The 25,242-nt window shown below is 40.0% G+C and overlaps 1 protein-coding gene across 1 annotated transcript; it reads left to right on the top strand.

The window, feature by feature from the left end:
- The first annotated feature begins 211 nt into the window (after positions 1 to 211).
- On the top strand, positions 212 to 25,242 carry LOC138299399 (keratin, type I cytoskeletal 47 kDa-like). The gene is made up of 8 exons (XM_069237629.1): positions 212 to 838; positions 5,809 to 5,891; positions 6,827 to 6,983; positions 13,381 to 13,542; positions 14,338 to 14,463; positions 20,091 to 20,308; positions 21,876 to 21,957; positions 24,573 to 25,242. Exons 1-8 carry the CDS (start codon positions 275 to 277, stop codon positions 24,594 to 24,596), a joined length of 1,416 nt encoding a protein of 471 aa, XP_069093730.1. The 5' UTR covers positions 212 to 274; the 3' UTR covers positions 24,597 to 25,242.

The following is a 25,242-nucleotide window of genomic DNA, read 5'->3' as shown; positions in this document are numbered from 1 at the left end:
CTACAGTGTGTGTTAATAGTAGGAGGAACTGATTTAAGAGTTTTGCTGCACAACACCCTCATGCTACCATAACATAATAAACATCTCTAGGTTGGCTGTACAAATTGGAACACTGAAGGCAGTTATTATTATTAATAATATACGTGTCATGAGGGAACTGAAAATATAGACATAGCTGACCCTCCCAGTTCTGTATATAAAGTTCACAAACTGCAGACACTCTCCTGCACTGTGGGTCTCAGATAGTGCCACCTGCCTGCAGCAATCTGACACCATGTCTCACTCTATCCGCTCCAGCAAATCGACCGTCATTCAAAGCAGCGGTAGCTCAGGTGGTGGCTTTGGTGGCGGGTGGCTTAGCTCAAGGGCAGGTACTAGTGGTGGTGGCTACATTATGCCTAGTGGGGGTTTTAGCACCTCATCGGGCAGGGTCTTTGCAGGGGTACCTTCTGTAGGCTTCGATGTTGGTCCTAGTGAAGGCTTTACAGGTGGCCATGGAGGGAACTTTGGGGGATTCCAAGGAGCAGGCTTTGGAGGGGGAGCTGGAGGAAACTTTGGCGGTGGAGCATTTTTTTCAGGTGGGGGAAGCTCTGGAGTTTTTGGTGGTGGGTTTGGGGGTGGTTATGGAGTGGATACTTTGTTCAATGTCAATGAAAAGCAAGCCATGCAGAACCTGAATGACCGACTGGCCTCCTACCTGGACAAAGTGCGTGCATTGGAGGAAGCAAATGGAGAGCTGGAGAGAAAAATCCGGGAGTGGTATGAGAAGCACCGTCCAACTTCCCTTAACAGGGACTACAGTAAATACTTTCAAATCATTGCAGATCTTCAAAAGCAGGTAAGAATGTTCGTTCCTTAGACCAACTGCAGCTATAAACTCATGCCAAGAAAATTGTGAACACAGTAAATAGCTTTTACTAATCATTGAGACCGTAGGTGGGAACCAAATATACCTGCTCTAGACATATGCCTTCACTTCTATTGGAAGTTAGTCTTGCCTACCTACTTAGGTCAGGGCTAGAAGGGGGACGGCTTCTAACTTTTTCTAAATTTTCATTACCTAGTTTGTCAAAATTACACTTTTTGTGATCAATAATCACATCTTATACATGCTTACTTGAAATACTAGGTGGGGGTATCACATTTTATTTCTTGAGCTAATCAGACCCATAAACACAATTTTTCATTGTTTAAAACAAAATTCTATTGTTGGATTCTGATGTTCAAATACATGTAGCTCAAATACACAATATACTAGGGGTAACTAATATGCCATTATTTTGTTAACCAATATACATACTGTTAATCTACATACTAAAACGTATTATTGGGCACACTGTCTAATCTTACATGAACCACTTAATTATACGTTTCCACTGAGTAATGCATTTCTTTCTTTTGCAAAACTGTCTATAGTTCACTGACTATAAACATAGTTCCTAACTGCCACCAAGACCTTACCATGTAATTAAGTAGCTACGTATACACCCACAATGCTATTTCTTTTGAGTGACAATGAAAGAGTTCTTAAATATCTGATTTTTACATTTTGTATCTTAGTTAACAGAGGCAAACTAGTACAATCAAGATAATCCCATAAAAAAGGATGAAAAGGAAGTTCCAACATATAAGACAAATGACCAGAAAATGTTAATCGAATGAAAATATTGTTTCAATTGAAACCAGAGGTCTGTTACAGCTAGACACAGTCAATATACGTTGAAGTCAGTATGTCTAATACAATCCCAGTCCTTAGACGTGTAAATAGCATCAAATTGTTTCACCTTTTCAGATTAAGTCATCACCTCGTTTTTTTACATTATTGTTCCCTAGTATTCATAGCACATGAAATAGGATTTGCTTATTGCATATGTTATTATTTGCTTTATGTTACGTCAATGTATATATTCAGGAACAAAGTGCAATAAAATAGATCTCATGGCTATATGAAATATACAACTTAAGAGTAGATAATGCTTTAGTGGCCTATTCTGGTAGGTTTTATTAAAGGCTTGACCACAGTAAGCACTATATATGCAGATGGCAGAAGGAAAAATGTTTTAATTTCAGGGATGGTTAACAGAGGGAGAGTTCTTTTTTATTAGACCCTCCATAGGGATGTACCATGATTAAAAAATAGATTTGATCCACTATTAACTCAGGCAAACGGCAGCTAATGTTCACACTCACCTATAATTCTGCTGGCCCCACTTAACACATATAAAATGGTTGCACTTTTTTGGCCTGATTCACAAACAGCACTTTGTAGTACATTTTGTACTTCAAAGTGGGGGTGGGCAGAACTCACAGAGTTTCACTCCATGGAATCCCGCAGAGTTACGTGAAAACTCCATGAGATTCTGCAGAGTTCTGCGAACAAACGGAATTCAGCACGTTGCAGTGCTTGTACTGAGTTTTAGCGCCGGGCGGTCATTCTAAACTGAAAAATCAACACAAATGGCACCATGTGGCATGCCAGAGGGCACTGCTTCTCAAGTTCATTTGGTTGCCGCTCAAGTAGATTTTCTACTCTAGTGGCAGTTATATCTTACCATTGGTGAGCCACAAGCAAGAAAAAAAAAACACCACCTGTCGGTTTGTGAAATTTGGCCAGAACTCAATGGCCGAAATTCTGCTAACTCTGCCAGCAGAGTGCAATTTATTGCCCATCTCTACTACAAAGTGTTATTCACAAACTAGTCTGCAAGTACCTATAATTATCTGTGCCAAGATCTCTGCACATGTAAGTATAATTTTTAGTAGTAAATGGAGGTGAGACACAGGGAGTGGCTTTAAAAAGGGGCAGACTTCCTCCAAAGGAAGATGGGATCAGGAAGGAATTAGAAAGCTTTAGAGAGGACCAAGGAGGTCACCCTGCTCCCACCCACACAATACTAGGCCAATTACTATATTCAGGGAGTGGAAAATTTTAATTTACACTTTTGTAATAAATTTACACTCAGAGTTTGTGAATACTGACAAGTACTGCACTTGCTCCAAAGTGTAAATTACTTAAAATAATAAGTTACCTTTTTGAAGAGAGCTGCATTAAAAGTTGTAGATTTCTGTTGTGCATAGAGTGGGTCTTCTTTAGCCAGAATGCTATTCGAAGTTATCCAATTATTTTTTCCTCTGTAAATAATTAGAATTCAAACACAAAACAACAGAGGCACAGAAAATGATAGGATATGAATAAATTAGAAAATAAAATGTTGGTAGAAAGATGCTTTTTGATCAGCTCTAAAGAAGGCACATTTTAATTTAAAAGCACTTGCATATAGAACACTCGTTTGGGACAATACACATACGCTTTTTGAGGTTACACAAGTTGTCACTAAGTTGATTGGAGTTCCACAATGTCTAGGAAAGCAAATAAAAGAAAGAACAATGTAGCAAATATAATACCAGGGAGTTGTCCATCCCTTCTCATGATAATTTTACCCTCATGAAATCTGTAAGGGTTTGCTTTGTTTGAACAATACCTAGTCACTCAATTTTAGATGAAGAACGTTGGGCCTCAGTACAGAAGTATTACATCATTTATATAGAATACGATATTGCTAATTGAGGAGTACAAGTAGATACAGAGAAAGGTCTAAGCGAAAGGAGTCAGATTTTGTGCAATTTTATCGTAGTGATAACAACAGATGGGAAACTTTGCTTTAACTGGTGAGTATATTTGCGAGATTCCTGTCTACTGCTGACAGAGCTATTTTTGGGTTTCACCTACACAGCACTTGTGCTGTGCTTGTGAAATCTTTTGCAAAGAAACAAAATGCTAAAAAGGGCTTTGAGTCTGCCCATTACTTACCTTCACTTGCCATTGGTTGGCTCCCATTTCACTTTTGTTTGCTTTCTACCTATTGGTCAGTGCGTCCTTCTTTCCTCCGGCTTCCTCGTGGGTTTCAAGTCTTCATTCAGGCCATGAAGCTTGAACCAAGTACTGCTTCCCATGGCTTGTGCCCTTCCACTGGCCGCAGGCTCCTGTAGTCTTTTGTTTTGTTAATACAGTTCCTTCCTTTTATCCCCCACACTCCTCACGCTGTTACTGCTCCCTTTCTCTTGTTAGCTGTCAGCTCCCCCAAGCCCCAACTTGCTTCCCAATTTTAAAATTATCATATTTACAAGAAGGACAATGGTGCAAGTGTCAGAAACACATTTGTGCTGAGAGAATGTATTTTTTTTTCTTTTCACGTTCGATGCAGAAAATGAACCACACAAAATTATTAAAATAACGTGATAGATGTGGCTTCTCTTTACACTCTTCACTCATCTTCCTCACAATCAATTTTACAGAAAGAAATGTCATTCTGCATTGAGAGGAGAGGATGGGGCCTAACGGGCAGTGCTGCTGATTTTGAAATTGGGAAACGAGGTTTCCGTCTTGGCGTCCGCTCAACATCCTGGGATTCTGGGCAAATCACTTTCGGCCTGATTTAGAATTTGGCAGACAGTCTATTCCGTCACAAACCTGGCAGAAATCACATCTGCCATATTACGACCTCCATAGGATATTATGGGATCGTAATACAGGGGGGAAGTGAGGGATATCCATCACATTTGTGACAGAGTAACCCCCTCTGCTAAACTCTAAGTCAGGCCTTTAATCTCCTCATGTCTATAAACAAAACATTAATATGTCCTTGTATAACTTAACCTTTGCTTAGGTAAAGTGCTCCAATACCTTGTGGTCGAGTTCGTGCTATATAAAACTGCTCACGTTTTTCCATAGAAATGATCACGGTTTTAAGGAACACCGAGTTCTCAGGAGAAGCACAGCAGTTTAAGATGCACAACCATAACAAAAAGGCAAGGAAAGCTTCTATACCTAACTTGTCCAGGCATAGCTTTTCCACTGTTATGTTTCCCATCTTACTAAGTAAAAAAGCTTGTGACAGTGTCACTCACAATATAAATGTAATGTCTCTTTGAGTACTTTCCATCCTGAGGAAATGTATCAAGAGATCAACCGCGATGGCACTTCACCTTTACCAAATTGTGGATGATATGATTATTAATGCGCACTGCTCCGTGGAAAAACATAATGAGCATGATTATGTAACAGTTATCACACAGAAATAAACATTTTCAGATTGGGGCATCTCTTTGCAATTTTGAGAAACAGATGCCGGAGCACAAAAGAAAAAGGAAAAGTGTTCAACTATAAAATGAAACCAAAATCACAACCTGAAAAGCAGCCCTTTGGTTGAGTTTCTAAATGGACTCCTTCCCTGATGTGAAATGGGACCGCATTGAAACAAAGCAAGCATTGGTAGTGCCAAAAGATTTCACCCATGCGAGATGTATTGGTGTTGCCAATGTTTTTTTTCAACACGTTGCAGAGCATCGCGGGCTGCTGTGTAACATGGCTTAAAGTAAACAAAAAAAACATGCTTTGTTTACATTAAGGCATGTTACACAGCAGCCCGCGCTACTCTCCAACATGTTGGAAAAAACATCGATAACGCTAATAGGTCTCGCATAGGCGAAACCTATTGGCCATGCCAATGCTTGTTAACACACCCTTGACTTAAACTGGTGCCATTATTCTAAACTTTTGCTTGGAAGATAAAAGGATGGGGACAAGGAGACTGCGAACCATCAGAGGAGGTTTCCTTTGTGTTGCATGCCACATGGGAGGGTTGACTTTTTCACTTTTAGTCACAGTAGACAAGTTGTTTAGCCTTTTAAGTAGCATGCTTCTCATCGGCTTTTATAAACCAGCCTATGGTGCACCCCATCTGAAAGAGTGGTCTACCATGCCAACCCACTGATTGCCCTGTTTGTGTCTCCCATTCTCCTGTTAAGATCATCAAAGCCACGACTGACAATGGGAGCGTCGTCCTCCAGATCGACAATGCTCGTCTTGCTGCTGATGACTTCAAACTCAAGTAAGAGGAAAGACGTGCAGTCACAAATAGGCAACTGGATCACCTGTCCTCTTTCTGATTCTTGCTCACACTGAGAGACTAGACCTGCTAGTGGCAATAAACTTCTTTGTCCAAAAGGAAAGGAAACATTTTACAGGCTTACTAACCTCATTTGCGCCACAACATACCTCCATGGTGCCCTGAACACCTTCTTCTGGTCCCGATAATGGTCCATCACAGGTGTTTTTTTTCGCTTTTCTAAGGCACACCCATCTTTACCCACATGTCAGGCCCTGGTATGTCAGTACTATCCATCCTTGCATTCTGCTCTCACGCGCTGTAGCCATCTCCTGATCATGAGTGCCCTGGCTGATGAATAACTGGGATCCACACATTGCCCCACCAATGCACCTCACTGCAGCTTTGAGACACTGCCTGGTATCTGGGGATTAGTGCCATCACGCACAGTTTGACAAATGCAACCTAGCCCATATCTGTACTAGTTGGCGTTCTAGGACTGTTACCTTTACACACAGCTTTACCAGTCCACACCAGCACTGCCTCACAAAGAACCCTGATGTTTCATCTTTGTAAGCCAACACGTGTTTCTCTACTAATACTACTTCATTCTGCAACATCTCTGTACTAGTCCTTGTTTTTTTTTACAAAACTTTTCTATAGCACTTTAATTATGTGCTCTAGGGACTGATTCGAAATTCACACCCTGCATATACAACCAGACCAATCTTTGCAGATATCCCTGCAAATGTATGTAGAATTGGACTTGCAGCCCGTTTTGTTTACTGCTTTATACTACTCAACAGGCTTGGTTAATCCAAATATTTTTATATTTCAACGAAAACGCAAAAAATGTATTAAGGGAAAAGGGGAAGCAAATCATAACACTTATAACAAAACGTTTCTTCTTTATACCCTGACTGATCGCCTTCTTCCAGGTACGAGAATGAGTTGATCCTGCGCCAGAGCGTGGAAGCCGACATTAATGGGCTGCGCCGTGTCCTGGATGAGCTTACCCTGGCCAAGTCCGATCTTGAGTCTCAGGTGGAGAGCCTGCAAGAGGAACTCACCTACCTCAGGAAGAATCACGAAGAGGTAGAGTTCACTGCTAATGAGTGGTCAGGGCCGAGCAATAGGACGAGATGGCCAAGACCTCCAATCCATTTCACCATATGTATCAGGGGAAAAAAACTATAAGGGGATGATTTAAAAAAAAAAAGAACTGGACTTAATCTGTAATGTACACTCACTTCAAAACATTTAAAGGAAGTAAGTGGATGTGCCATGAGTATATATTTCCGAAGTTAACCCAACATGAAGGTGGCTAACCATTGTGCCTCTGGTGTTCTTACATTTCCAGAACCTACATTGGCTTTTCATTTTTGCTCCATACGGGAACCTCTGTTCCACAATGAACCTTCCTTCAAGTGAATGTATTCACCGAAAATACTTTCTGTTATCTCTATATGCTGACTTTCTTGTTTCACCTGTTAAAATCACCATATTTCACCTAACCCCCGGGTTCCTTCACTGGCACAACGTTCACCGTTATAGCCCCTTCCCACAGTCAACAAGCTGTACATTGGTGAGCATTAGAGGGCCATATCTGGCTATTCCAGCTCTTCAGGTCTTCCAGGTACCTGAGGATGGACTACCTTAATCCCTCCTCCCAGGCTTGGTACCACTTTTTTAGGTCTCAACTCTAGATAGTTGTCTATAAGCAAAAAAAACGTATTTTATCCAATCTAGAATAAGAGCTCCTTTTTGGTCCAATTTTTGTTTATGGTTTAGTGGCTCTCTTGTCTAGCTCACTTCTCTGTTTTTGAGTCAATGGGTTTCTTTTTTATTCTTGTGTTTATCCTACTGCCCAGTGACCATTTTGATCTTATTGTGATTTTGTATTTTGATGGGATGAGTTGTATCCTTTCACGGTGAACATGAGAGCACTAATTTAGTATTTTATTTTCAGCACTACAAGGAAGTGAATTACTTTCTTTGCTCACTTCTCATTCCTCCACAACTTTGTTACTTTTATCTTTTTGCAAGAGCCCGGCAGATGCACTATGCTGCCAAGCTGCTTGCTTTCTCTGATTGCACCCTAAGCATGGACCTCCAATCGGCATACTTTTTAGGTTGAGCTAGGCAGCACGCAAGCCTTGTCTCTCGACATGTTGCAATCTCCATCTATGGACTTGCACTACGCCCATCTCACACCCATCACTTTTATCCATTCCTTGGCCTGCCTTTCAAAATTCCCTGGATTTCTTAGGTAAGCGATTTATGTTTATCCCGCCTTGAGGATGCTACATTAGAACATGAAATGTCATATAGTGCAAAGTCGATTGGAGGAGCACTTTACATGACTACGTGAAGTTTCATATAGCGCAACCTCGATCTGAGGAGCGCTTTACATGAGTACCACTTATGTACAAGTTTAGCAGTTGAAAAATATACAAACTGGAGCATCCAAAACAGAAAAGAACAGAGATCCTCAACACGGATCTCCCGGCACAGTGGGAGAGCTGATACTACAATAGTCACTGCAGTCGGGAAACTCGTCCCATAATGCTTTGCAAGGCATTTCTTTTTCAAAACATTTTGTCCCATAACTCAGCTCGTGGTGGTCCTATGACAACGGGACCACCACCAAACCGGTCAGCACAACATGCTCTTTCTGTGTAGGACATCCCTGGGTCCCCATACAAGGTTGGGGGACCCAAAGATAGTAACCTTAGCCATCAATCAATGTCTTTTTAAGCTCTCTCTATAGCTGAAACCTTTGTTTTACATTTGGGAGTAGTTTGTGTTTTAAGGGCCTTGTTTGTAATAGTATTGCAGTAAGCCTGAAAATGTATAAGGCACTACATTCTCTTGGGGGTACATATATGGTTACACTGAATTATTTTCAGCCATTCTGTTTTCATGTCCTTATGCCCTGTAGGGGCTGACTGTATGGTTACATGACCATGTTTCTTACAAATGCTATTTTTATTATGGTGTCCTCTAGGAGCTGTTCTGAGCATTACAATTAAGATACTACATTATTCCAAAAATCCCGATTGGCCAATAGGGCCCGGTACATCCATGAGGGGGGCAGGTATAATCATCGGACCTCTTTAAACATTTAAATAGTATTTTGCCATTCATTTTCCCATCCCACCCACAAAACATCTCTTTTACTGTTCGGCCCAGCTCTATCCAATTTATACAATCTATCTATTGCTATCAGCCACTCCTGTACTGTAGGAGGTTGTGCACTTATCCATTTATAACAAATTTGTCGCCTGGCGGTAAGCATCAAAAGGAATAATAAACGTTGCTGAGATTGACCTCTCATCTCACAGACGCCAAATAACACTAAGCCAAGATTCAAAATTATTTCTTCCCCAAATATCCTATTTAAGACAGTCTGCACATCTGTCCAATATTTAGATAATCCTGGACAGTCCCAAAACATGTGCACATCATCCGCCTCAGTGCCTTCACATCGTGGGCATTTCCTCTGGGTTCCACTTATCCGAGATAGTCTCGCTGGAGTCCAATACACTCTGTGCAATGTAAACAGATGATTCTTCCTTATTGCCGCAGATTTCGCCGTATTCCAGAGGATATACCATGATTTTTGCCACGTCGCAATTATGTTTATATTTGGGAACACCTCTCCCCATTTCTGGCATGGAAGAGGAGGGTCCTCCTCGACTGCCTCCAACAATGCTTTGTACCAAACCGCCACTTCTTTCGGTATAGATCTTTGATTTAGTTTCTCCTCCCAGCTGGATCTACCAATTTCTCCTTTGTGTAAAGATTTGATCCAACTGACCAGCTGGTAGTATTTAAATTTAGAAATGTTTTCTCCCACTCTCTCCAAAAATGTGGCCCATGGTACCAAATTCACACCCTCTATAATTTGTCCCCATTGTATTATCCCGCTAACTTTTAGTGGATTTGAAAGTTTATCGCACAGACATTCCGGAGTGCCTGGTGAATCCCATATTGGAGCTGAGCCTGAGTAATAAGCTATCTGCAATAAATTGCGGATCTGTATCCAAATTTTACATGCCTGAAACAAAATCTTGAGTCTAACTTTTTTGAAATATTTTGGGTGGCCAAATTTGTATAGAAAAAACTCCGCTCCATCCCCCATGTATGCTGTCAATGCTGCCCACATTGGTGTATAGTCTGATTTTTCGTTTAAGAGAATTCTACTATTCTTAAATTGAAAAGCCAAATAGTACTTATAGAGGTCAGGTGTTCCTAGCCCCCCCGTTCTTTTCTCTTGCATAACTTTTTCCACTAGATTCTTATTCCCTTTTGTGCCCAAACAAACGAAGACATATCTCCTTGTAGTTTTATAAACCACTTACTCTTAAATTCCAACGGAATAGTATTGAATAAAAATTTGAATTTTGGCACAATAATAATTTTCAGAATATTAGATCTACCTATTAGGGACAGCGGGAGAGCCGCCCATGATCTTAGAAGTCTCTTGGCCTCTAAATATGTTTTCTCAAAGTTTACCCTTGCCACGTCTTCCAATTCTTTTGTGATCAAAACTTCTAAATACCTAATTTCCTGTTTAATTAACGGAGATTCATATGCCATATTCCAACACATAATCTCTGCTTTTTCAGCGTTAACTTTATATCCCGACATTCTACCAAAATCTTCTATCACCAATTTTATTGGAGGAAGTGACAGAGAGAGATCCCTAGTATAGATCATAAGATCATCCGCATATAGTGCGACCTTCTTTTCCCAACTCCTACTCTGAAAGGAGAGGATTTCCCTATTATTTCTAATCCGTGTCGCAAGTGGCTCAATATATAGATCAAATAACAGAGGAGACAAAGGACAGCCCTGCCGCGTCCCTCTGAAAATAGCTACTTCTTGCGAAAGCACATCATTAATCAGAATTCTCGCTGTTAGTGACCTATATAGTTCATTAACTGCTCTGATAAAAATAATCCCTAATCCAAACTTTTCCATAACCACCTGCAAAAATATCCAGTTTACTTGATCAAATGCCTTGGCTGCATCAAAGGTTATTATTGCAAGAGGAAGCCTCTCTACCGAAGCCAGATCAATTGCCGCCAATAAATCATGCACTAACTCCTGTAGCTGTCTATCCTTAATAAACCCTTTCTGATCTTGGTGGACCAGTCCCGGTAAAACCTTCCCCAACCTTTTAGACAACAGACTTGTATAAATTTTATAGTCAGAGTTGAGTAATGAAATAGGTCGATAAGAAGAGCACTGTGTTGGGTCCTTATGAGGCTTCAAGATCAAACAGATTACTGTTTCCCTCCAGGAGCTAGGTGCTTGACCCCCCTCTAAAAGCATATGATTAAATAATTTCTATAGAAACGGAATTAGTTCTCCCCTCAGTGCCAGATATAACTCGTTCGGGAGATCATCTGGGCCTGACGCTTTACTTCTCTTCAAGCCCTTAAAAATGTCCATTAATTCTGACCCAGTTACTTCTCCTTCTAAAATGTGCAACCCTGAGCTCTCCAGGCGAGGCAAACTGACCGTAGCCAAGAAATCTCTAACCTGCTCCTCAGAATGCTGCAGCTCATCTGCATACAAATCTTGAAAAAAGGAGACAAAGGCAGCTTCTATTTCTGTACCTTTTACACAAAGCTGACCTGTGATGTTAGACCTGATTGACGCAATATGTTTCTTTGAATGGTCAGATTTTACCTTCCAAGCCAGTAACTTACTACATCCTTACTACAAAATAAAAAAAATAAAAAAATTTTTTTAAAAAAGATACTACATTATTCGCTGCGCTTACATATTTCCCATAACTCACCGTGTGGTGGTCCTAGGACAATAGGACCACCATCAAAATGTTCAGAATGACGTGTTCTTTCTGTCTAAAGCATCTCAGAGTCCCCACACTAGGCTGGCGGAACCACAAAATAATAACCCCCCCCCACCAGTCTGTGTCTTTTTAAGTTCTCTTATGGCTAGAACTTTTGTTTTATAGATGGGAGTAGTTTTTGTTTTAAGGGCCTTGTTTGTAATATAATTCTAGTAGGCTTGCTAGGCCTGAAAATGTGTAACGCAGTATCCCCTTTACGGGCTAAATATAGTGTTACACTGCATTACGTTATGCCATTCTGTTTTAATGTAATTTTGCTCTTTAGGTGCTGACTATAAGGTTACATAACCATGTTTCTTACAAATGTTAATTTTATACTGGTGCCCTCTAGGGGTTGTTCTTAGCATTAGAGTCAAGATACTACAAAATTGGCTGCACTCGGAAACTTGCCCCATAATACTCTGCAGGGTATTCCTTTTACAAAACATTTTGGCCCATTAATCACTGCACGACGTGCGTTTTCTGTCTAGGTCATCTCTGTGTCCCCACACTAGTTTGGGGGACCTCAAAATAATAATATAAAAAATATAATAAATAACGGCAATGTTTTCTTTTTTGATGCAAATAGAGGGAGAAGGTAAGTGCTTTAGTTATATGCAGGGCCACTGGAATTATCAGGCAGAGAGGACCAAATTATGCAGCAGGGTTGACCAATTTATGTGGCAAGAAAAGTCCAGTTATGCATTTCCACGCCAATAGCTCTTACTCAAGTAAATGCCAGACCTATTGCATTGCAAATGCTTGTTTCATTGTTTAAAGGGTCTGGTGGCTCCACACAGCTAGTAGGCTCTTTGCTTTTTCTGATTTGACCTCCATGCACCCCACCACCATTCTCCACCCTCTCCATCATAATTTTTCTAAATCGGATTATTCAGTAAAAGCCTTAAAACAGCAAGGTGCCACTTGACACCTGGTTTGCTCCAACTTGCACAGTACTCCCATTTCGTACATACTTCATTTTTTAATTTACCATTCCACAATGACCGTCACCATAATAAAATATTAAGTTATAGATGAAATATAGAGATGACCACTGCGTATTCTCTCACGCAAGGTAGTAGTCTTTGATTTATTGATTTTCCTTTTGCTAAGAAAAACCATTCAAAGATTTCCACCACGCTTACACACCCCCAGTGGCCATCTAGTAATGATTTTTCTTAAAGGAAAAGAAAAATCGTTGAAGGATAGCAGCCGTGCCGGTGCACTCATACGCTGTGGCTATCTTTGAAGGATTTTTGTTTCACTTTAGGAAAAATCTTGCTAAAGTGTACTCCACTCCTGAACGTGCCACTGTCATCTATGGAGAAAACAAAATTGAGTAGGTTTCACGACACGAGCAAGACCTATTTTCTTTGTCAGTTCTTGAATTTTACAGAGATCTACACACTGAAACGTGTCGGAGCCCCTGTTTCATATGTTTCAATCTTGTCAAGGTAGAGCTCTCTGTACCTAGGAACTCAGCTTCCCCTCTACTGAACAATGCTGTTAACTTTTGGAAAAGTGTGGGCTATAGAGTGTTTTATGGAATCTATATGGTTTTGGTGCATCTTTGAAATTTCTTTAAAAATGAGGGTTGCATCACCGGTTCTGTTTTGATCTGTCACCCAGGAAATGAACTCCTCCCGGCGCACAGAGCAAGGGGATGTGACCGTGGAGATGGACGCTGCACCAGGGAGTGACCTTCTAAAGAGCCTCAGTGAGATGAGATCTCAGTACGAAGCCCTTGCGGAGAAGAATCGCAGAGATTCCGAGGAACGATACCTTCAGCAGGTGGGCAGCTGCATAGTTCTTAATGCCGCTACTGGAATGGGTCAAGCCGGTGCAAAGGGTAGGCTAGCGTAAAAAAAAAATGACGTTAGTCGGGTGGGGGTGGCGGTATGGGAGAAGGGGGTTTTGCACCAAAAAATGTAATTAGGCAGGTTAGAGTACAAAATTACTCTAATCAGCCTAGCATCATTTTCTGACGCAAAACCATCCATACCACATGACTTCTGTCTTAGAAAAGACAGGAGTCATGCCCTCCACCCCAATGGCCAGCACAGGGGACCAGGGTCCCCATGGCATGGCCACTCCACCCAGTGCCATAAAGGGGGGCCCATTTCAGGGCCCCCAATGGCACTTACCAAAACAATGCACGAGCTTTACCATTCTAAATCTAGTCCTAGCTCTTTCAGAGCTAGAGATGTGCTGAGGTGGATTAATTGCCCTTAGAGGAAAAAGCCATAATTTAGTCAGATAATAACAGACACTACTCTGATGTCAGGATGTCTCAGTGAGTTGAAGGATCACTTCTGAAAAATCTGGTGATCTAAAAAGGGCAAGAGTACGAATCCTGGAAAGATCAATTTAGCTTTCCATCCTTCTGAGGTGGATAACTTGAGTACTATTAAAGTGATCAGAGTAAGCCCTGCAATACGCATTGTTTCGAAATGGCAGAAGTGTAGCATAAAACATATCTAAAATACATTATATTATTTTATTGCTACTATTATGAAATGTTATTGTTACTATTGTGTAATTGTAAAATTGAGACTGAAGTGTTTTCTTTTAAATACTTTATTGTAGAGTGCTGAGCTGAAGAGAGAGATCTCGGTTGGGGTGGAACAGGTGAAATCAAGCAGATCAGAGATCTCAGAACTGAGACGTACTTTTCAGACCCTGGAGATGCAGTTACAGTCTCAGCTGGCTTTGGTGGGTTCTAAAATGTGGAAGCAAATGACACAATGAGCAGAAAATTCAAAATTGTGTGTCATTCAAATAGAGTATGTCCACCATCTACATGCATAAAGCTAGGTTAGAAAAAGCACACATTCAAATAAGGGACAGTGTCGTTTTAAATGTGTTTGTGCAAAAATATATAATCTCTCATACTCTGGTAGATATGTTCGCAATCTACGCCAGTTTGTTGTAATCTATACTACTTTTTCTAACTCCACTTAATAATAATATATTTTCCTGCTCATTTCGTAAATGCTCTTTTTCTGTCTAGACGGGATTGAGGGGACTCTGTTTATCTAACCTCCGAGAAAATCTTTTTTTTATCAATTATAGCTAGTATAAAAAGTCGCTGCTTAACGTGTTGCCAATGTACCCAAGTCTCCATCTGTTGCTTTTGTTTTACATCAGCTCCAATGGTTAACTTTCAAAAGTTGAGTGACATTCAAAGCAATGGTCATAGTCCACTGAGCTATCAATAGGCTTTTTTTAAAGTATGTATTAGCATTTAGGTTAAATGTCACAATGAGCACCAAGGGTAATTTACACTAAATTTTCCAATTACGGTGCATTCCATTTACAGACATAGAACAAGGTGGCAGCCTCATGTATCTAATGGGTGATACAAGGATATTCTCGAAAAGCACAAATATAGATACCCTTGAAATCCCCTAGTGTCAGGGAAAGTTGGCATACACATCGCCATTGAGTGCTGTTGTAGCATCACTTCATGCTTACTTTTCACCTTATAAAAAAGTGTCAAACTAGAACATCTGACCCCCTAACTCACCCTCTGCTACCCTTGGGCTTCCAGGTCATACATCCCCCGTTCTTAGCAACTGCTTGTGCTTCGTGTGTTCTTACGTGTCTAATCCGAAAACAGATCAGGAAGAGGTATCTTATGTTATTATGTATGTGTGCGCATTAGTCTTGGCCAAATAAATTGGGTTTGTCCGCATGGGGTAGATGTCATGATCTATCTCCCCCTCTCCAGTACTAGGAGAGGCTGCTTCAGGCGGTTCACATAGTGGTTGTGTAATTGCTCCCCATGCCAGTAGCGCATCATCAATGGGCTTTATAATGAAATAATTATTTTGGTAGCTGACCAATCAGGCACTTTGTTCTGCCCGCCAATTCCTACTGAGAATTGCCAGACCTTGGATAGTCAAGTTCGAAAAGAAGGTTTTTGTTTATGTGCTGTGGCCAAGACTTGGAATTCCTTACCAGTTTGTCTCTGTTCTGAATAGCGCCAAGAAGCTTCACTGAATGTTACATTCTGTACATATCTTACACTGCCATGTAGGTGGTAAACAGTTAGGAAACGAAAATTCCATGGTGATTGTACAAGTTTGATAAAATCGCAAGAAGGTGGATTTCCAGTTCCACGACTTTTAAATTATAAGAAGGAACATGGTTGTGCCAAATGTGTGGCTCTGCAACATGTAAAGAACAAACTTACAGGTTTGTGGTTATCTACAAATAGTTGCTTTTAACGTCCAACTCTGGAAATGCAGTCATTATAAAAGGCAGGAGTAACGATCTGTCCGTTGCTTAAAAGGTAAAGGAATACGCCATATTTCAAAGAGGGGAGGGATTTTACCTATATAAAAATAATGTTATTTACAATATTTTTTTGGGTCAGGGATGAATTGAATCTCCTTCAAGCTTTCTCCCTATTTTTACGTGACTCCAAAAACCAATGACAGGCTTTCACTGCTTTATAGCTATATATATATATATATATATATATATATATACATAGCAATTGACAAGTATACAAGAAATCTACATGACTAATTATTATCCAAATGCGCTTTCAGGGTGGAAAACATCACGGATGTTTATGTAAAAATCCTCAAAGACCTGGCTTTTTGGTGTAAACAAACGTTTGCTTGACCACCCCCTGATAGTACCCATTTATTGTCCATTTTTCCTCCCGGCTTTGACATGTGTTCACAAAATTGGGACTTTTAAATTAAGGATTTGGTGTTCAAGAATGCAAATTCAAAAGATGCACATTTAAGTTCTACTTCAGTGGATAAAGGATTCACTGAAACGTGTTTTAAATTCAGATTCGATCTGGTTCCTCTTAATGGGAGTTATTAATCTGTGATCTAAAAAATACTATTATTTGAAGACTTTTTCTTGCTACGAACTGATTAATTGAAGACTTTTTCTTGCTACGAACTGACACATTCTGTCATGAAGCTTCCATTAGTATAAAATATGTGTGAACAAAACGAAATACAAGATGTTAGTTGAACACTTTTTTGAGGAATCAACCATTAATAAGAACTCAAGTTGATCATCCTTATACAGTTCTCTGTGCCAATTCCTGTCCTCTCCGTTTATAGAAGTTTATTATAACTGGGATCCTGCAATCCCTGACGGACATTACAAGGATATCCCCGATAATATCTTTCTTGTACCTCGTTTTTTATTTTTAAATAATTTTCTGCTCTCTCTCTTATCACTGTCCGTTTCCTGGGTGGGGTCTTTGCATTGTTGCTTTCTCCCTCTGCTCTCTCCTTTCTGCTTTAGCGCTTCGTTGCTCTTCGTGAGTAGGAATGCGCTTTATAAATATGGCATAGATACATACATACATACATACATACATACATACATATTAGAATGTTAAAAGTTACCCGCAGTTCCATGATGTCATGAAGTTACTCGGCCTTCCTGCTCATTCCATGGTAACTTCTTGGTGACTTGCAATGTCTTTATAATCTACGGAGGAGGCACTTTCTGCCATCATATAGGAAAGGATCGAGTTTCTTCAGTTATGTCAACAGTCATATTGTTATCAACATCCAGTACCAGGGGGAGCAGTGTCCATGGTGCACCTAACCAAATTAAGGTAGTTGAAATGCATACAAAACAGATTAAAGCGTGGTACGAGTAGGGAGCAAAATCCACATCCCTAAACACTGGTACTCTGAAGTAACACCATACCTTTACCTTGCAATTACAAATTGATCCTCACACATTAGGGAATAACCACGCAAACCCAGCTTTTTGAATGAAACTCTGCACAATATTCCCTTTTCCATTGGGAGGAGGTTGCCTGAAGGGGTCTGGGTTTGGGATTGTGTCATAGACGGTAGTGCAAAATAGGGTGGTGGGTTGTACTGGGCTCCACCGTTGCCATAGGAGAGGGTTTGAGGTGCGGTGGAGGCAGGGGCCAGGGCTAGGTTGCTCTTTCAGCCCAACCGTAATGTGGTTTTAACTACCAATTATCTGGCCGGCCAAACTGTGCTGAGCGTTCCCACACCTGGAAAATGCATGCGCAGAAACACATGGGCCACTTATAATTGGATGCAGTAGTATACCACATGACATACGACTACTCCCAACTTGTAATCGAGACACAACGGGGATGTGTATTAACTCCACAAGTGATCACACATTTAATGTGCACTTGAAAAAAAATCATGTGTCCTTCATTAAGTTTTCAAAAAGACCATTTAAACAATGATAGTATTCAGCAGCAGAAACTATGGGGACATGAAAACTGAAAAACACTTGCTTTCAGTGGTGCATCTACCTGTTTAATTGAAGTGCAACGGTAAATAATTAGCATTAAGATCACCTACCTTGTCTTTTGTTGATTATTTGTTAATCAGCAGCACACAATATTTTTTAATAGTATCTTTTTTGGAGCTGGACAGGCTTGGCAGCTGGACATCTTCAATATTTCAGGCACTCACACTTGGTTGGCTGGCAGATATGCACTGCAGGTGTGCAACATAATACTTATAGAGTTAAAAGAAGACCGAATTTGTGCAATGTGCAACTGCATGCTAAATCTTCAACCCTCCCCGCCCCCCACCATCCATCTCGGCCAGGTCACCTGGGCCAGATGCACTAACATTAAGAATACCGATTTCCTAATTGCAATTCTCTCCAAATCGCAATAAGAAAATCGGTATTCCCAATATATGAAACTCTTCTGAGTTGCATTAGCGATTCCTAGTGGGTCGTAAACAGTCCTACCTCATGCATATCAATGAAGTGTGTCACAATTTGCTACCCATTAGGAAACACAGCCATCACAGGTGGCCTGCGGAGGTCAGCAGACTATCGTGTGTGATTGCTTTTTAACTAAGCAATCTTTTTTTTTATTCTAGTGCAGCCTGTTTTCCTTAAAGGAAAAAGGGATGCATTTAAAAAGTCAAAATTAAACTTTGCTTTTTCATTTTTTAATAGTGGGCAGTGGTCAGTGTGGCCACTGCCTTCTCTTAAAAAGTTTTTTTTGAACATTCTCAAAGAGACCCCTTTGCGAATGGGTTACCACCAGTTGTGAACTGGTGCTAAAGTATGACTGTTTTGCGCACTGACTTTGGTTGAAAAATATTAATACATACCATTCTGATTCAGTATTTAAAAGGAATGCCCCTTCCAAATACTGAAGTGGTATTTAGTAGCAAGAGCAAATTGAAATTCGGTAACAAGTTACCGATTCTCAATTTGCCTTTTGTAAATTGTAAGAAGCTTTTTTTGCAGTGGCAAATGGCCCGGTTCCCAGAATCAGGCCGTTTGCGACCCTAAAAAAGCTTGGTACATCTGGCCCTGCGGGTAGTATGTATTACTTATCCTACATCTGTATTCTGAAAATGCTAGATGTTGGTCACCCTGAGTGCTCTTCAAGTTTAGGAAAGGAGGGGAGAGAGTGAGTAATAGTGCACTGGTGAACTTGAAAGTCAAACTTAGTTATACTTTCTAATTCACTTTAAATATTCACCAGAGTACGTTTGTTCTTTCTCAATTAAGCTGCCATTAAATGCTCAAGATTTTGGTCCCAGACTATTATCTCACCAATTTCTCTCTTACTCAATATATATTTTATTTTCCTTTTTTCTTAGTTTCAACAAAAATAATCAGCATTTTCGTGTTTCCACATTTAACTTGCTAGACTTTTTTGAGCAAAGGTTAGCCCAAAAGCCTAATCCTGACTTCATTGGGGTTTAATAGGCTGCAGATAGTAATATCAGGACTGTCTGCCAATTTTGATTTCTACAATAAATCTAAAATTGTGCACAAACTGTGTTTGCACTGCTTTTAAAACTAAGCATGGATTTTTTTTTTTTTTATTTAACTCAAACCCTTAAAGTAATGCTTGGAGGAAACGGATACGTAAAACTGAAAATGCAAATTATTCTCCATTCTGGCACAGACACCATGAAATCAAATGCAAATGTGAGCATTCACACTGTAATAGTACTTCTCAACAAATCCAGCCAGCTCAATATGACCTGTCATATTGAGCCGGGTTTGAATTTGACATGTATTATTTTCCCCCCTAATTTGAAATTGTCACTCATGCTTGATTCTGTTATGTCTAATAACCACTTCTAAAGTTTCAACATTATTAATGCACTCCCTACGAGAAGAGCTTGAATTACATTGGGATGTTTTCATCTACTTTGATAATTAATAATTTATCTGGAGATAGTGTAATATTCAGGGTGCAGGGTCTAATCTCTTTTTCTTGCTTTTTCTTCCAGTAAAATGTGTTTCCCTTTTCCGGCAGGAGAAGTCTTCTGCAGCTATCTGAAAGACTGAAGAGGTATTAATAATTTGCATTCCTTATGTTTGTTTAGAAACAATCACTGGAGGCAAGTTTGGCAGAGACAGAAGGGGCCTACTGCGCTCAGCTCGCCCAACTCCAGCTTCGCATCAGCCACGTTGAAGAGCAGCTGGCCCACATGCGGGAGGAAATGGAGCAACAGAATGAGGACTATAGACGACTACTGGACACCAAGAGCCGCCTGGAGAAGGAGATCGAAACCTACCGTAGTCTTTTGGACAGTGAGGGCGGGTAAGGAACACTATGCAGGGCTTAGTGACCCCTCCGACGCCGAAGGTATGACCAATTGCATTCCCCCCAGTTTAGTTGCAGAGACGTGACAATTAAGTTACTTTGCGAAGTTATAATGTTTGTCAACTTTGCACAACTTCCCTTCCACGCAGAATTTCCACAAAACAGTGTCTTTCCTGGAGATTTTTCCTTCAATGCTACTCTTATTTTTGCAGTACAATGCGCTAACAAATCGTTGATTTTCAGTTTGGTTCCTCCTGCTTTTAAAAAACAACTGTCCTGCAGGCTTAAACCTTTAAATAAACTTCCTGAAGTTAGTGGAACGGAACTCTGCCAACTTGGCACACCACTATGTTTAACATCAGTTCCATAATGTAAACCTTTCTAGGGGAGGGGCGGGAAACACTCTTGGGGAGCGTGCAAAATGACTTCCTTTAACTGGGATAAAACAAACTCCCCAAAAAACAAAGGAATCCCTATCAACTGAAGAGTTCTCCAAAGAACTGGCTATTGTGCAAAGAAAAACTCTATTTGTAAAGCATTATAGAAGACTATCTGGCACTTTACAGGAACATGGCCACCTAATGTTTATTTGGATTTTATTGAGTTGTCCGGAGGCTAATCTAAATAGGTACAGTACGGTACGGTATGGTATGTATGTATAATATGGTATTGTGCTGCCCGAGGCTGCCAAGAGTCATAATGCAAGCAAGGAAATGTTGTCTGATATCTGGGTCATAAACTAAGCAATAACTGGATATCAGAACCCCCTATGAGACCTTGACTTAGGTGGCCCTACACCTGCCATCTTACTAGTGCATGGTCTGGTATGATATGTCATGGCATGGCATGATATATTCTTCTGCATCAGTCTTTCATAGATAACACATTGATCACCTTTCACCATTAACTATACCATTGCACAGGCTTTAATAAAACAAGTGAAATCCTAAAAAAATATTCAGATTTCTGTCCCCTGAGTGTTCCTTGTTCTGTATCTGCTGTGTCACCGGATCTCAGGGAACTTAGCCGCTTGAGTTGAACATCAATGAATGGAGTTAATGACAATACAGTACACAAAGAGAGGAGCAGTACATAGCCTTACAAACTCAGAGTCTTTGCAGGGTCAACCTTTACAGAGTTGTGATCTAGGCAATATACATGACCTAATTAATATAGGAAAAGCCTTACTCACACCCCCTCACCATAGCTTGCCTCACTCCTATCCCACCATTCTGACCAGAGTTGCACTCACTATTTTTTGGCTACAATGCTTTTTTTGAGACAAACAATATCAGAAGTGGATTAGCCTGGGCTCGGTGACTGATAAGATGAGCTGTGAGCCTGAATGTTTGCTTATCCAAGATACTTTGATGTATTGCATTAGCCAGTGTTAGAAATTTGACTGTTCAAGAGTCCAGGGTACACTGCTGTCAAACTAGCACTTTCCATCTCCAAATGAACTCTGTGAAATTGAATTGCAATTGTAAATGAGGGATTCCGATCCCTTGGGTCACATTACAACACTATGCACTCAAACACAAAATTTTGCTCTCTGACTTTACAGGATATCTGGCAGTGGTGAAAGTTCATTTTCAAGTATAACTCGATCATCTGATGACAGCTCTTCGATGCTCAGGTCAAGAATTGTAAGTATAAGAGTTGAAGAGATATTGATCCTGCAGGTTCAGGATGAGATGCCGGTATGATTCACTCCTTGGGGTTCCTCTATTATGAAACACATCTTCTGGTGTCATGGTGGCATTTGGTGGTCCTAAGAAACGTTTCTGATGATCCAGTTGGAACTCTGATTACTGAGAAGTCAGCAGGGGGAAGTGGAGGTCCAGCACAGGGGATTCAGAGCACATAAGCTCAAGAAACAAGAGATCTGTGGGTCGGAAGGTCAACGTTTAGGATTTGACAGTAGGTAATTCGGAGACTCTAGAATTATGTCCAGAAAGAAGAACAGGTGCCTGGAGACCATAATAACCAATCATACAATGGCTTGTTCATAAAATAGTCCACTGGTTTGTCTCTCCCAATGAACACTGCTTGAGCTTGTTGTGAGGGGTTTAGGCTATTACCATAGAGAGGAGGAAATTGAATTTCTTACCCTACTGCTGTGGATTCACAGTCATGTTGATCAACTTTGCTTTGGTGAAAAGAACCCCTAAGGATCTCAATGAAGCAGTAGGACAGCAATATTGCAAGATGATTAGGGAAAGATTAGCACTTGTGTTTTTGAAGGGGTTCTTCTAACATCAAAGAACTAAGGGCCAGATGGACATAGCTTTGGGTTTAGGGTTTCTTAATAGTGAATTTTTGCTATTCGCTATTAGGAAATCGCAAACAGTTTTGAACCACTGTCTGTATTACACTGTTTGTGATTCCCACTGGGTTGCAATTAACCTACTTCAATATTATTCATGAATTAGGTTGCAATTTGCGACTCGGAATCACTAAAACCACAGGGATGGTGGCCTACAGCAGACCACGATGCCTGTTCTTGTTTTTCAATAAAACAACTTTTTTTTTTTAAATGGAGCTCATTATCCTTAAAGGAAAATGGAATGTGTTTAAAAAACAAAAATACAAAGATTTCTTCTCATTTTTTAAGAGTAGACAGTGGTCCATGGGACCACTGCCTGCTCCTAAAAAATGTTTTCACCCACATTCACATATCTGAGTGGCTCCCTTATGGACCCCTTCCCATTTGCAGATGGATTATACATTTTTGTAATACATTATTGTAAAGTATTGCAGCATTTGTAAAGGGCAGGGGTCTTCAACCTTTTGTGTAATAGGAGCTACTTATGTTCAAATAAATTCATTCAGAGCTACTAATATTATTAGTGTTGTAATAGTGGCTACATGAGACAAGATTTCATGCCTCTGCATGGGTAATACATACATAAGACTCATAGCTGCAGTGCCTCTTGTACCACAGTAATAACATTTATGGAAGGTCTCTTCAGTGCCACATGATTTAATAATCGATTTTCTAACTTAAATATATTTTGGAAATTCAGCCATTTTTCTCCAAATATCAGCTTATGTGTTTTGAAAATCAGCACATTTTCATCTGAAATTTACACTCTCAATTTTGGTATAGGTAAAAAAAAATCAACCAAGCAAAAGCTTCTATTTTAGTAAGCTGGGTGGTGTAGAGATGAGCTACTTAGAGGTAACCGAAGAGCTACCAGTAGCTCACAAGCTACTCTTTGGAGAAGCCTAGTATAGTGACTCATACTTAACAAGGCCATGAAGCTCTTCTGTACACGTAACATAACACCACAAAATACAGTAGGAAAAATAATGTGATGCTTAGAACGGAGCACGAACGAATCTATAAAATAAATTTTAAGAGGCATATTGGAGGATTTGGTGGTGTCAATTGTTGTGCCTGAGCGTTTTCCAAAGTTCCCTTTGAAAGTTCGCAATATGTCTGTGCCACCAAACCCTATGTTACTGTTTCTGAGTTTAAATTAATAGTTTAAGGCAAGATCCTTAACATAACTGATAATGACACCGGCCAAATTTCTGTGCACAGGCTTGATGCTCTTTTTGCTGAGTTTATGTTATATAAATACAGAATACATTGCAATATAGTGCAGCAACCTATAATAAAGATAGATAGTACACACTACACAAATTTGCATTGCACACAGAACTTATTGTGTAAAACACCACATCACAAAACAATTGTTCAGAACCTATAAGCCACCATCAGAGCCACCATTTGTGAATATAACTTTAGTCATTAAGTGTTATCTAATGTGAAATGTAATTTTCCAGGCATGTACAGATCAAAGCTCACCTTGATAGTTCTTATGAATTCTACTGCACTTTTTCATGTGGGACTAAACCTTTTATTAAAGGACCAGGCTGAAATTTAGTTCTGATCGTTTATCTCAAATTTAACACTAAAACGCTTCACGCCAAATTCCAAAACCTTCTAACTTTTCATTTGAATTATTGGCAAATTGATAAAGTCCAGAACATAGAGGGAAAGGCTAGAGGTGATAAGTTCATAATCACAGAGACTTTACATAATCTAAAGTAACATGTTTTGGTTAAAATAGGCCTGCACAGGTTGGTCCTCATGGATTTTAAAAGCATCTGTATAACTTGTTTTCAAGCCACTTATGAATAAATGATATTTTGTTATACACTCTTTTCCCTCATGTTCTGATTTTCAGCCAAACCAGTTTCGAAAGCTCATATATTAATTTATTCTGTTTGTTTTTCAATTTTCAAATTTCAGATCACATCAAAACAAGCAAGATGAACAACAGCGATGATTTCTGGAAGCTGAATGAAGCACCTCAATAAAAGACTGAAGACGAAAGAGCATACTGCTGCAGATCTCTTTGTTACACATTCACGGGGAGCAATACAACTTCATTTCTATGCAAGCGGCCCTAATGCTTTCTTCCTGCTGTATCTGGAAATATTATTTATCTAGCATAGAGGCAATAATAGAGGAAACTGAGAGCAAAGAAAGCCCCCTTCCGTTTAAATGTGTATGTAATATTCGATAAACAAAGATGCTGATGCAAAACGTAGCATTCTTGAAAAGTTCTGAAAGTTCTAGCGAATTGCTTCCCCTTTGCCTTCTTGGTAGATATCTGCTGCCACCTAACCAAATGCTTCCGGGGTGATTAACTTCTTAGTTGGTCACAGAAAGATTCTCCTGCAGGTTCTCCCTCAGCATGATTGTTTTTAGCAAGTCTACTTCCATTATGATAAAGTATGTGTTATTCTCTTTTAAACTCAGTGCCTTAAAGTGATCATATGGAGGCCTTTGTATTGCATGATATTTTTTCTTATCAACAGTCAACTGAACCCCGCAAGTGGGATCCATTTGGCTGTACTTTGGGTGTTTTAGTTTCTTTTATCAAACCAATAAAAGGGTGTTCTGATGCAAATTTAAA

The sequence above is a fragment of the Pleurodeles waltl genome, chromosome 6, assembly GCF_031143425.1.
Source record: "Pleurodeles waltl isolate 20211129_DDA chromosome 6, aPleWal1.hap1.20221129, whole genome shotgun sequence".
In the NCBI taxonomy this organism is placed as follows: Eukaryota; Metazoa; Chordata; class Amphibia; order Caudata; family Salamandridae; genus Pleurodeles; species Pleurodeles waltl.
The sequence above is the reverse complement of the archived record's forward strand: the minus strand, read 5'-3'. Positions and strand labels throughout refer to the sequence as shown.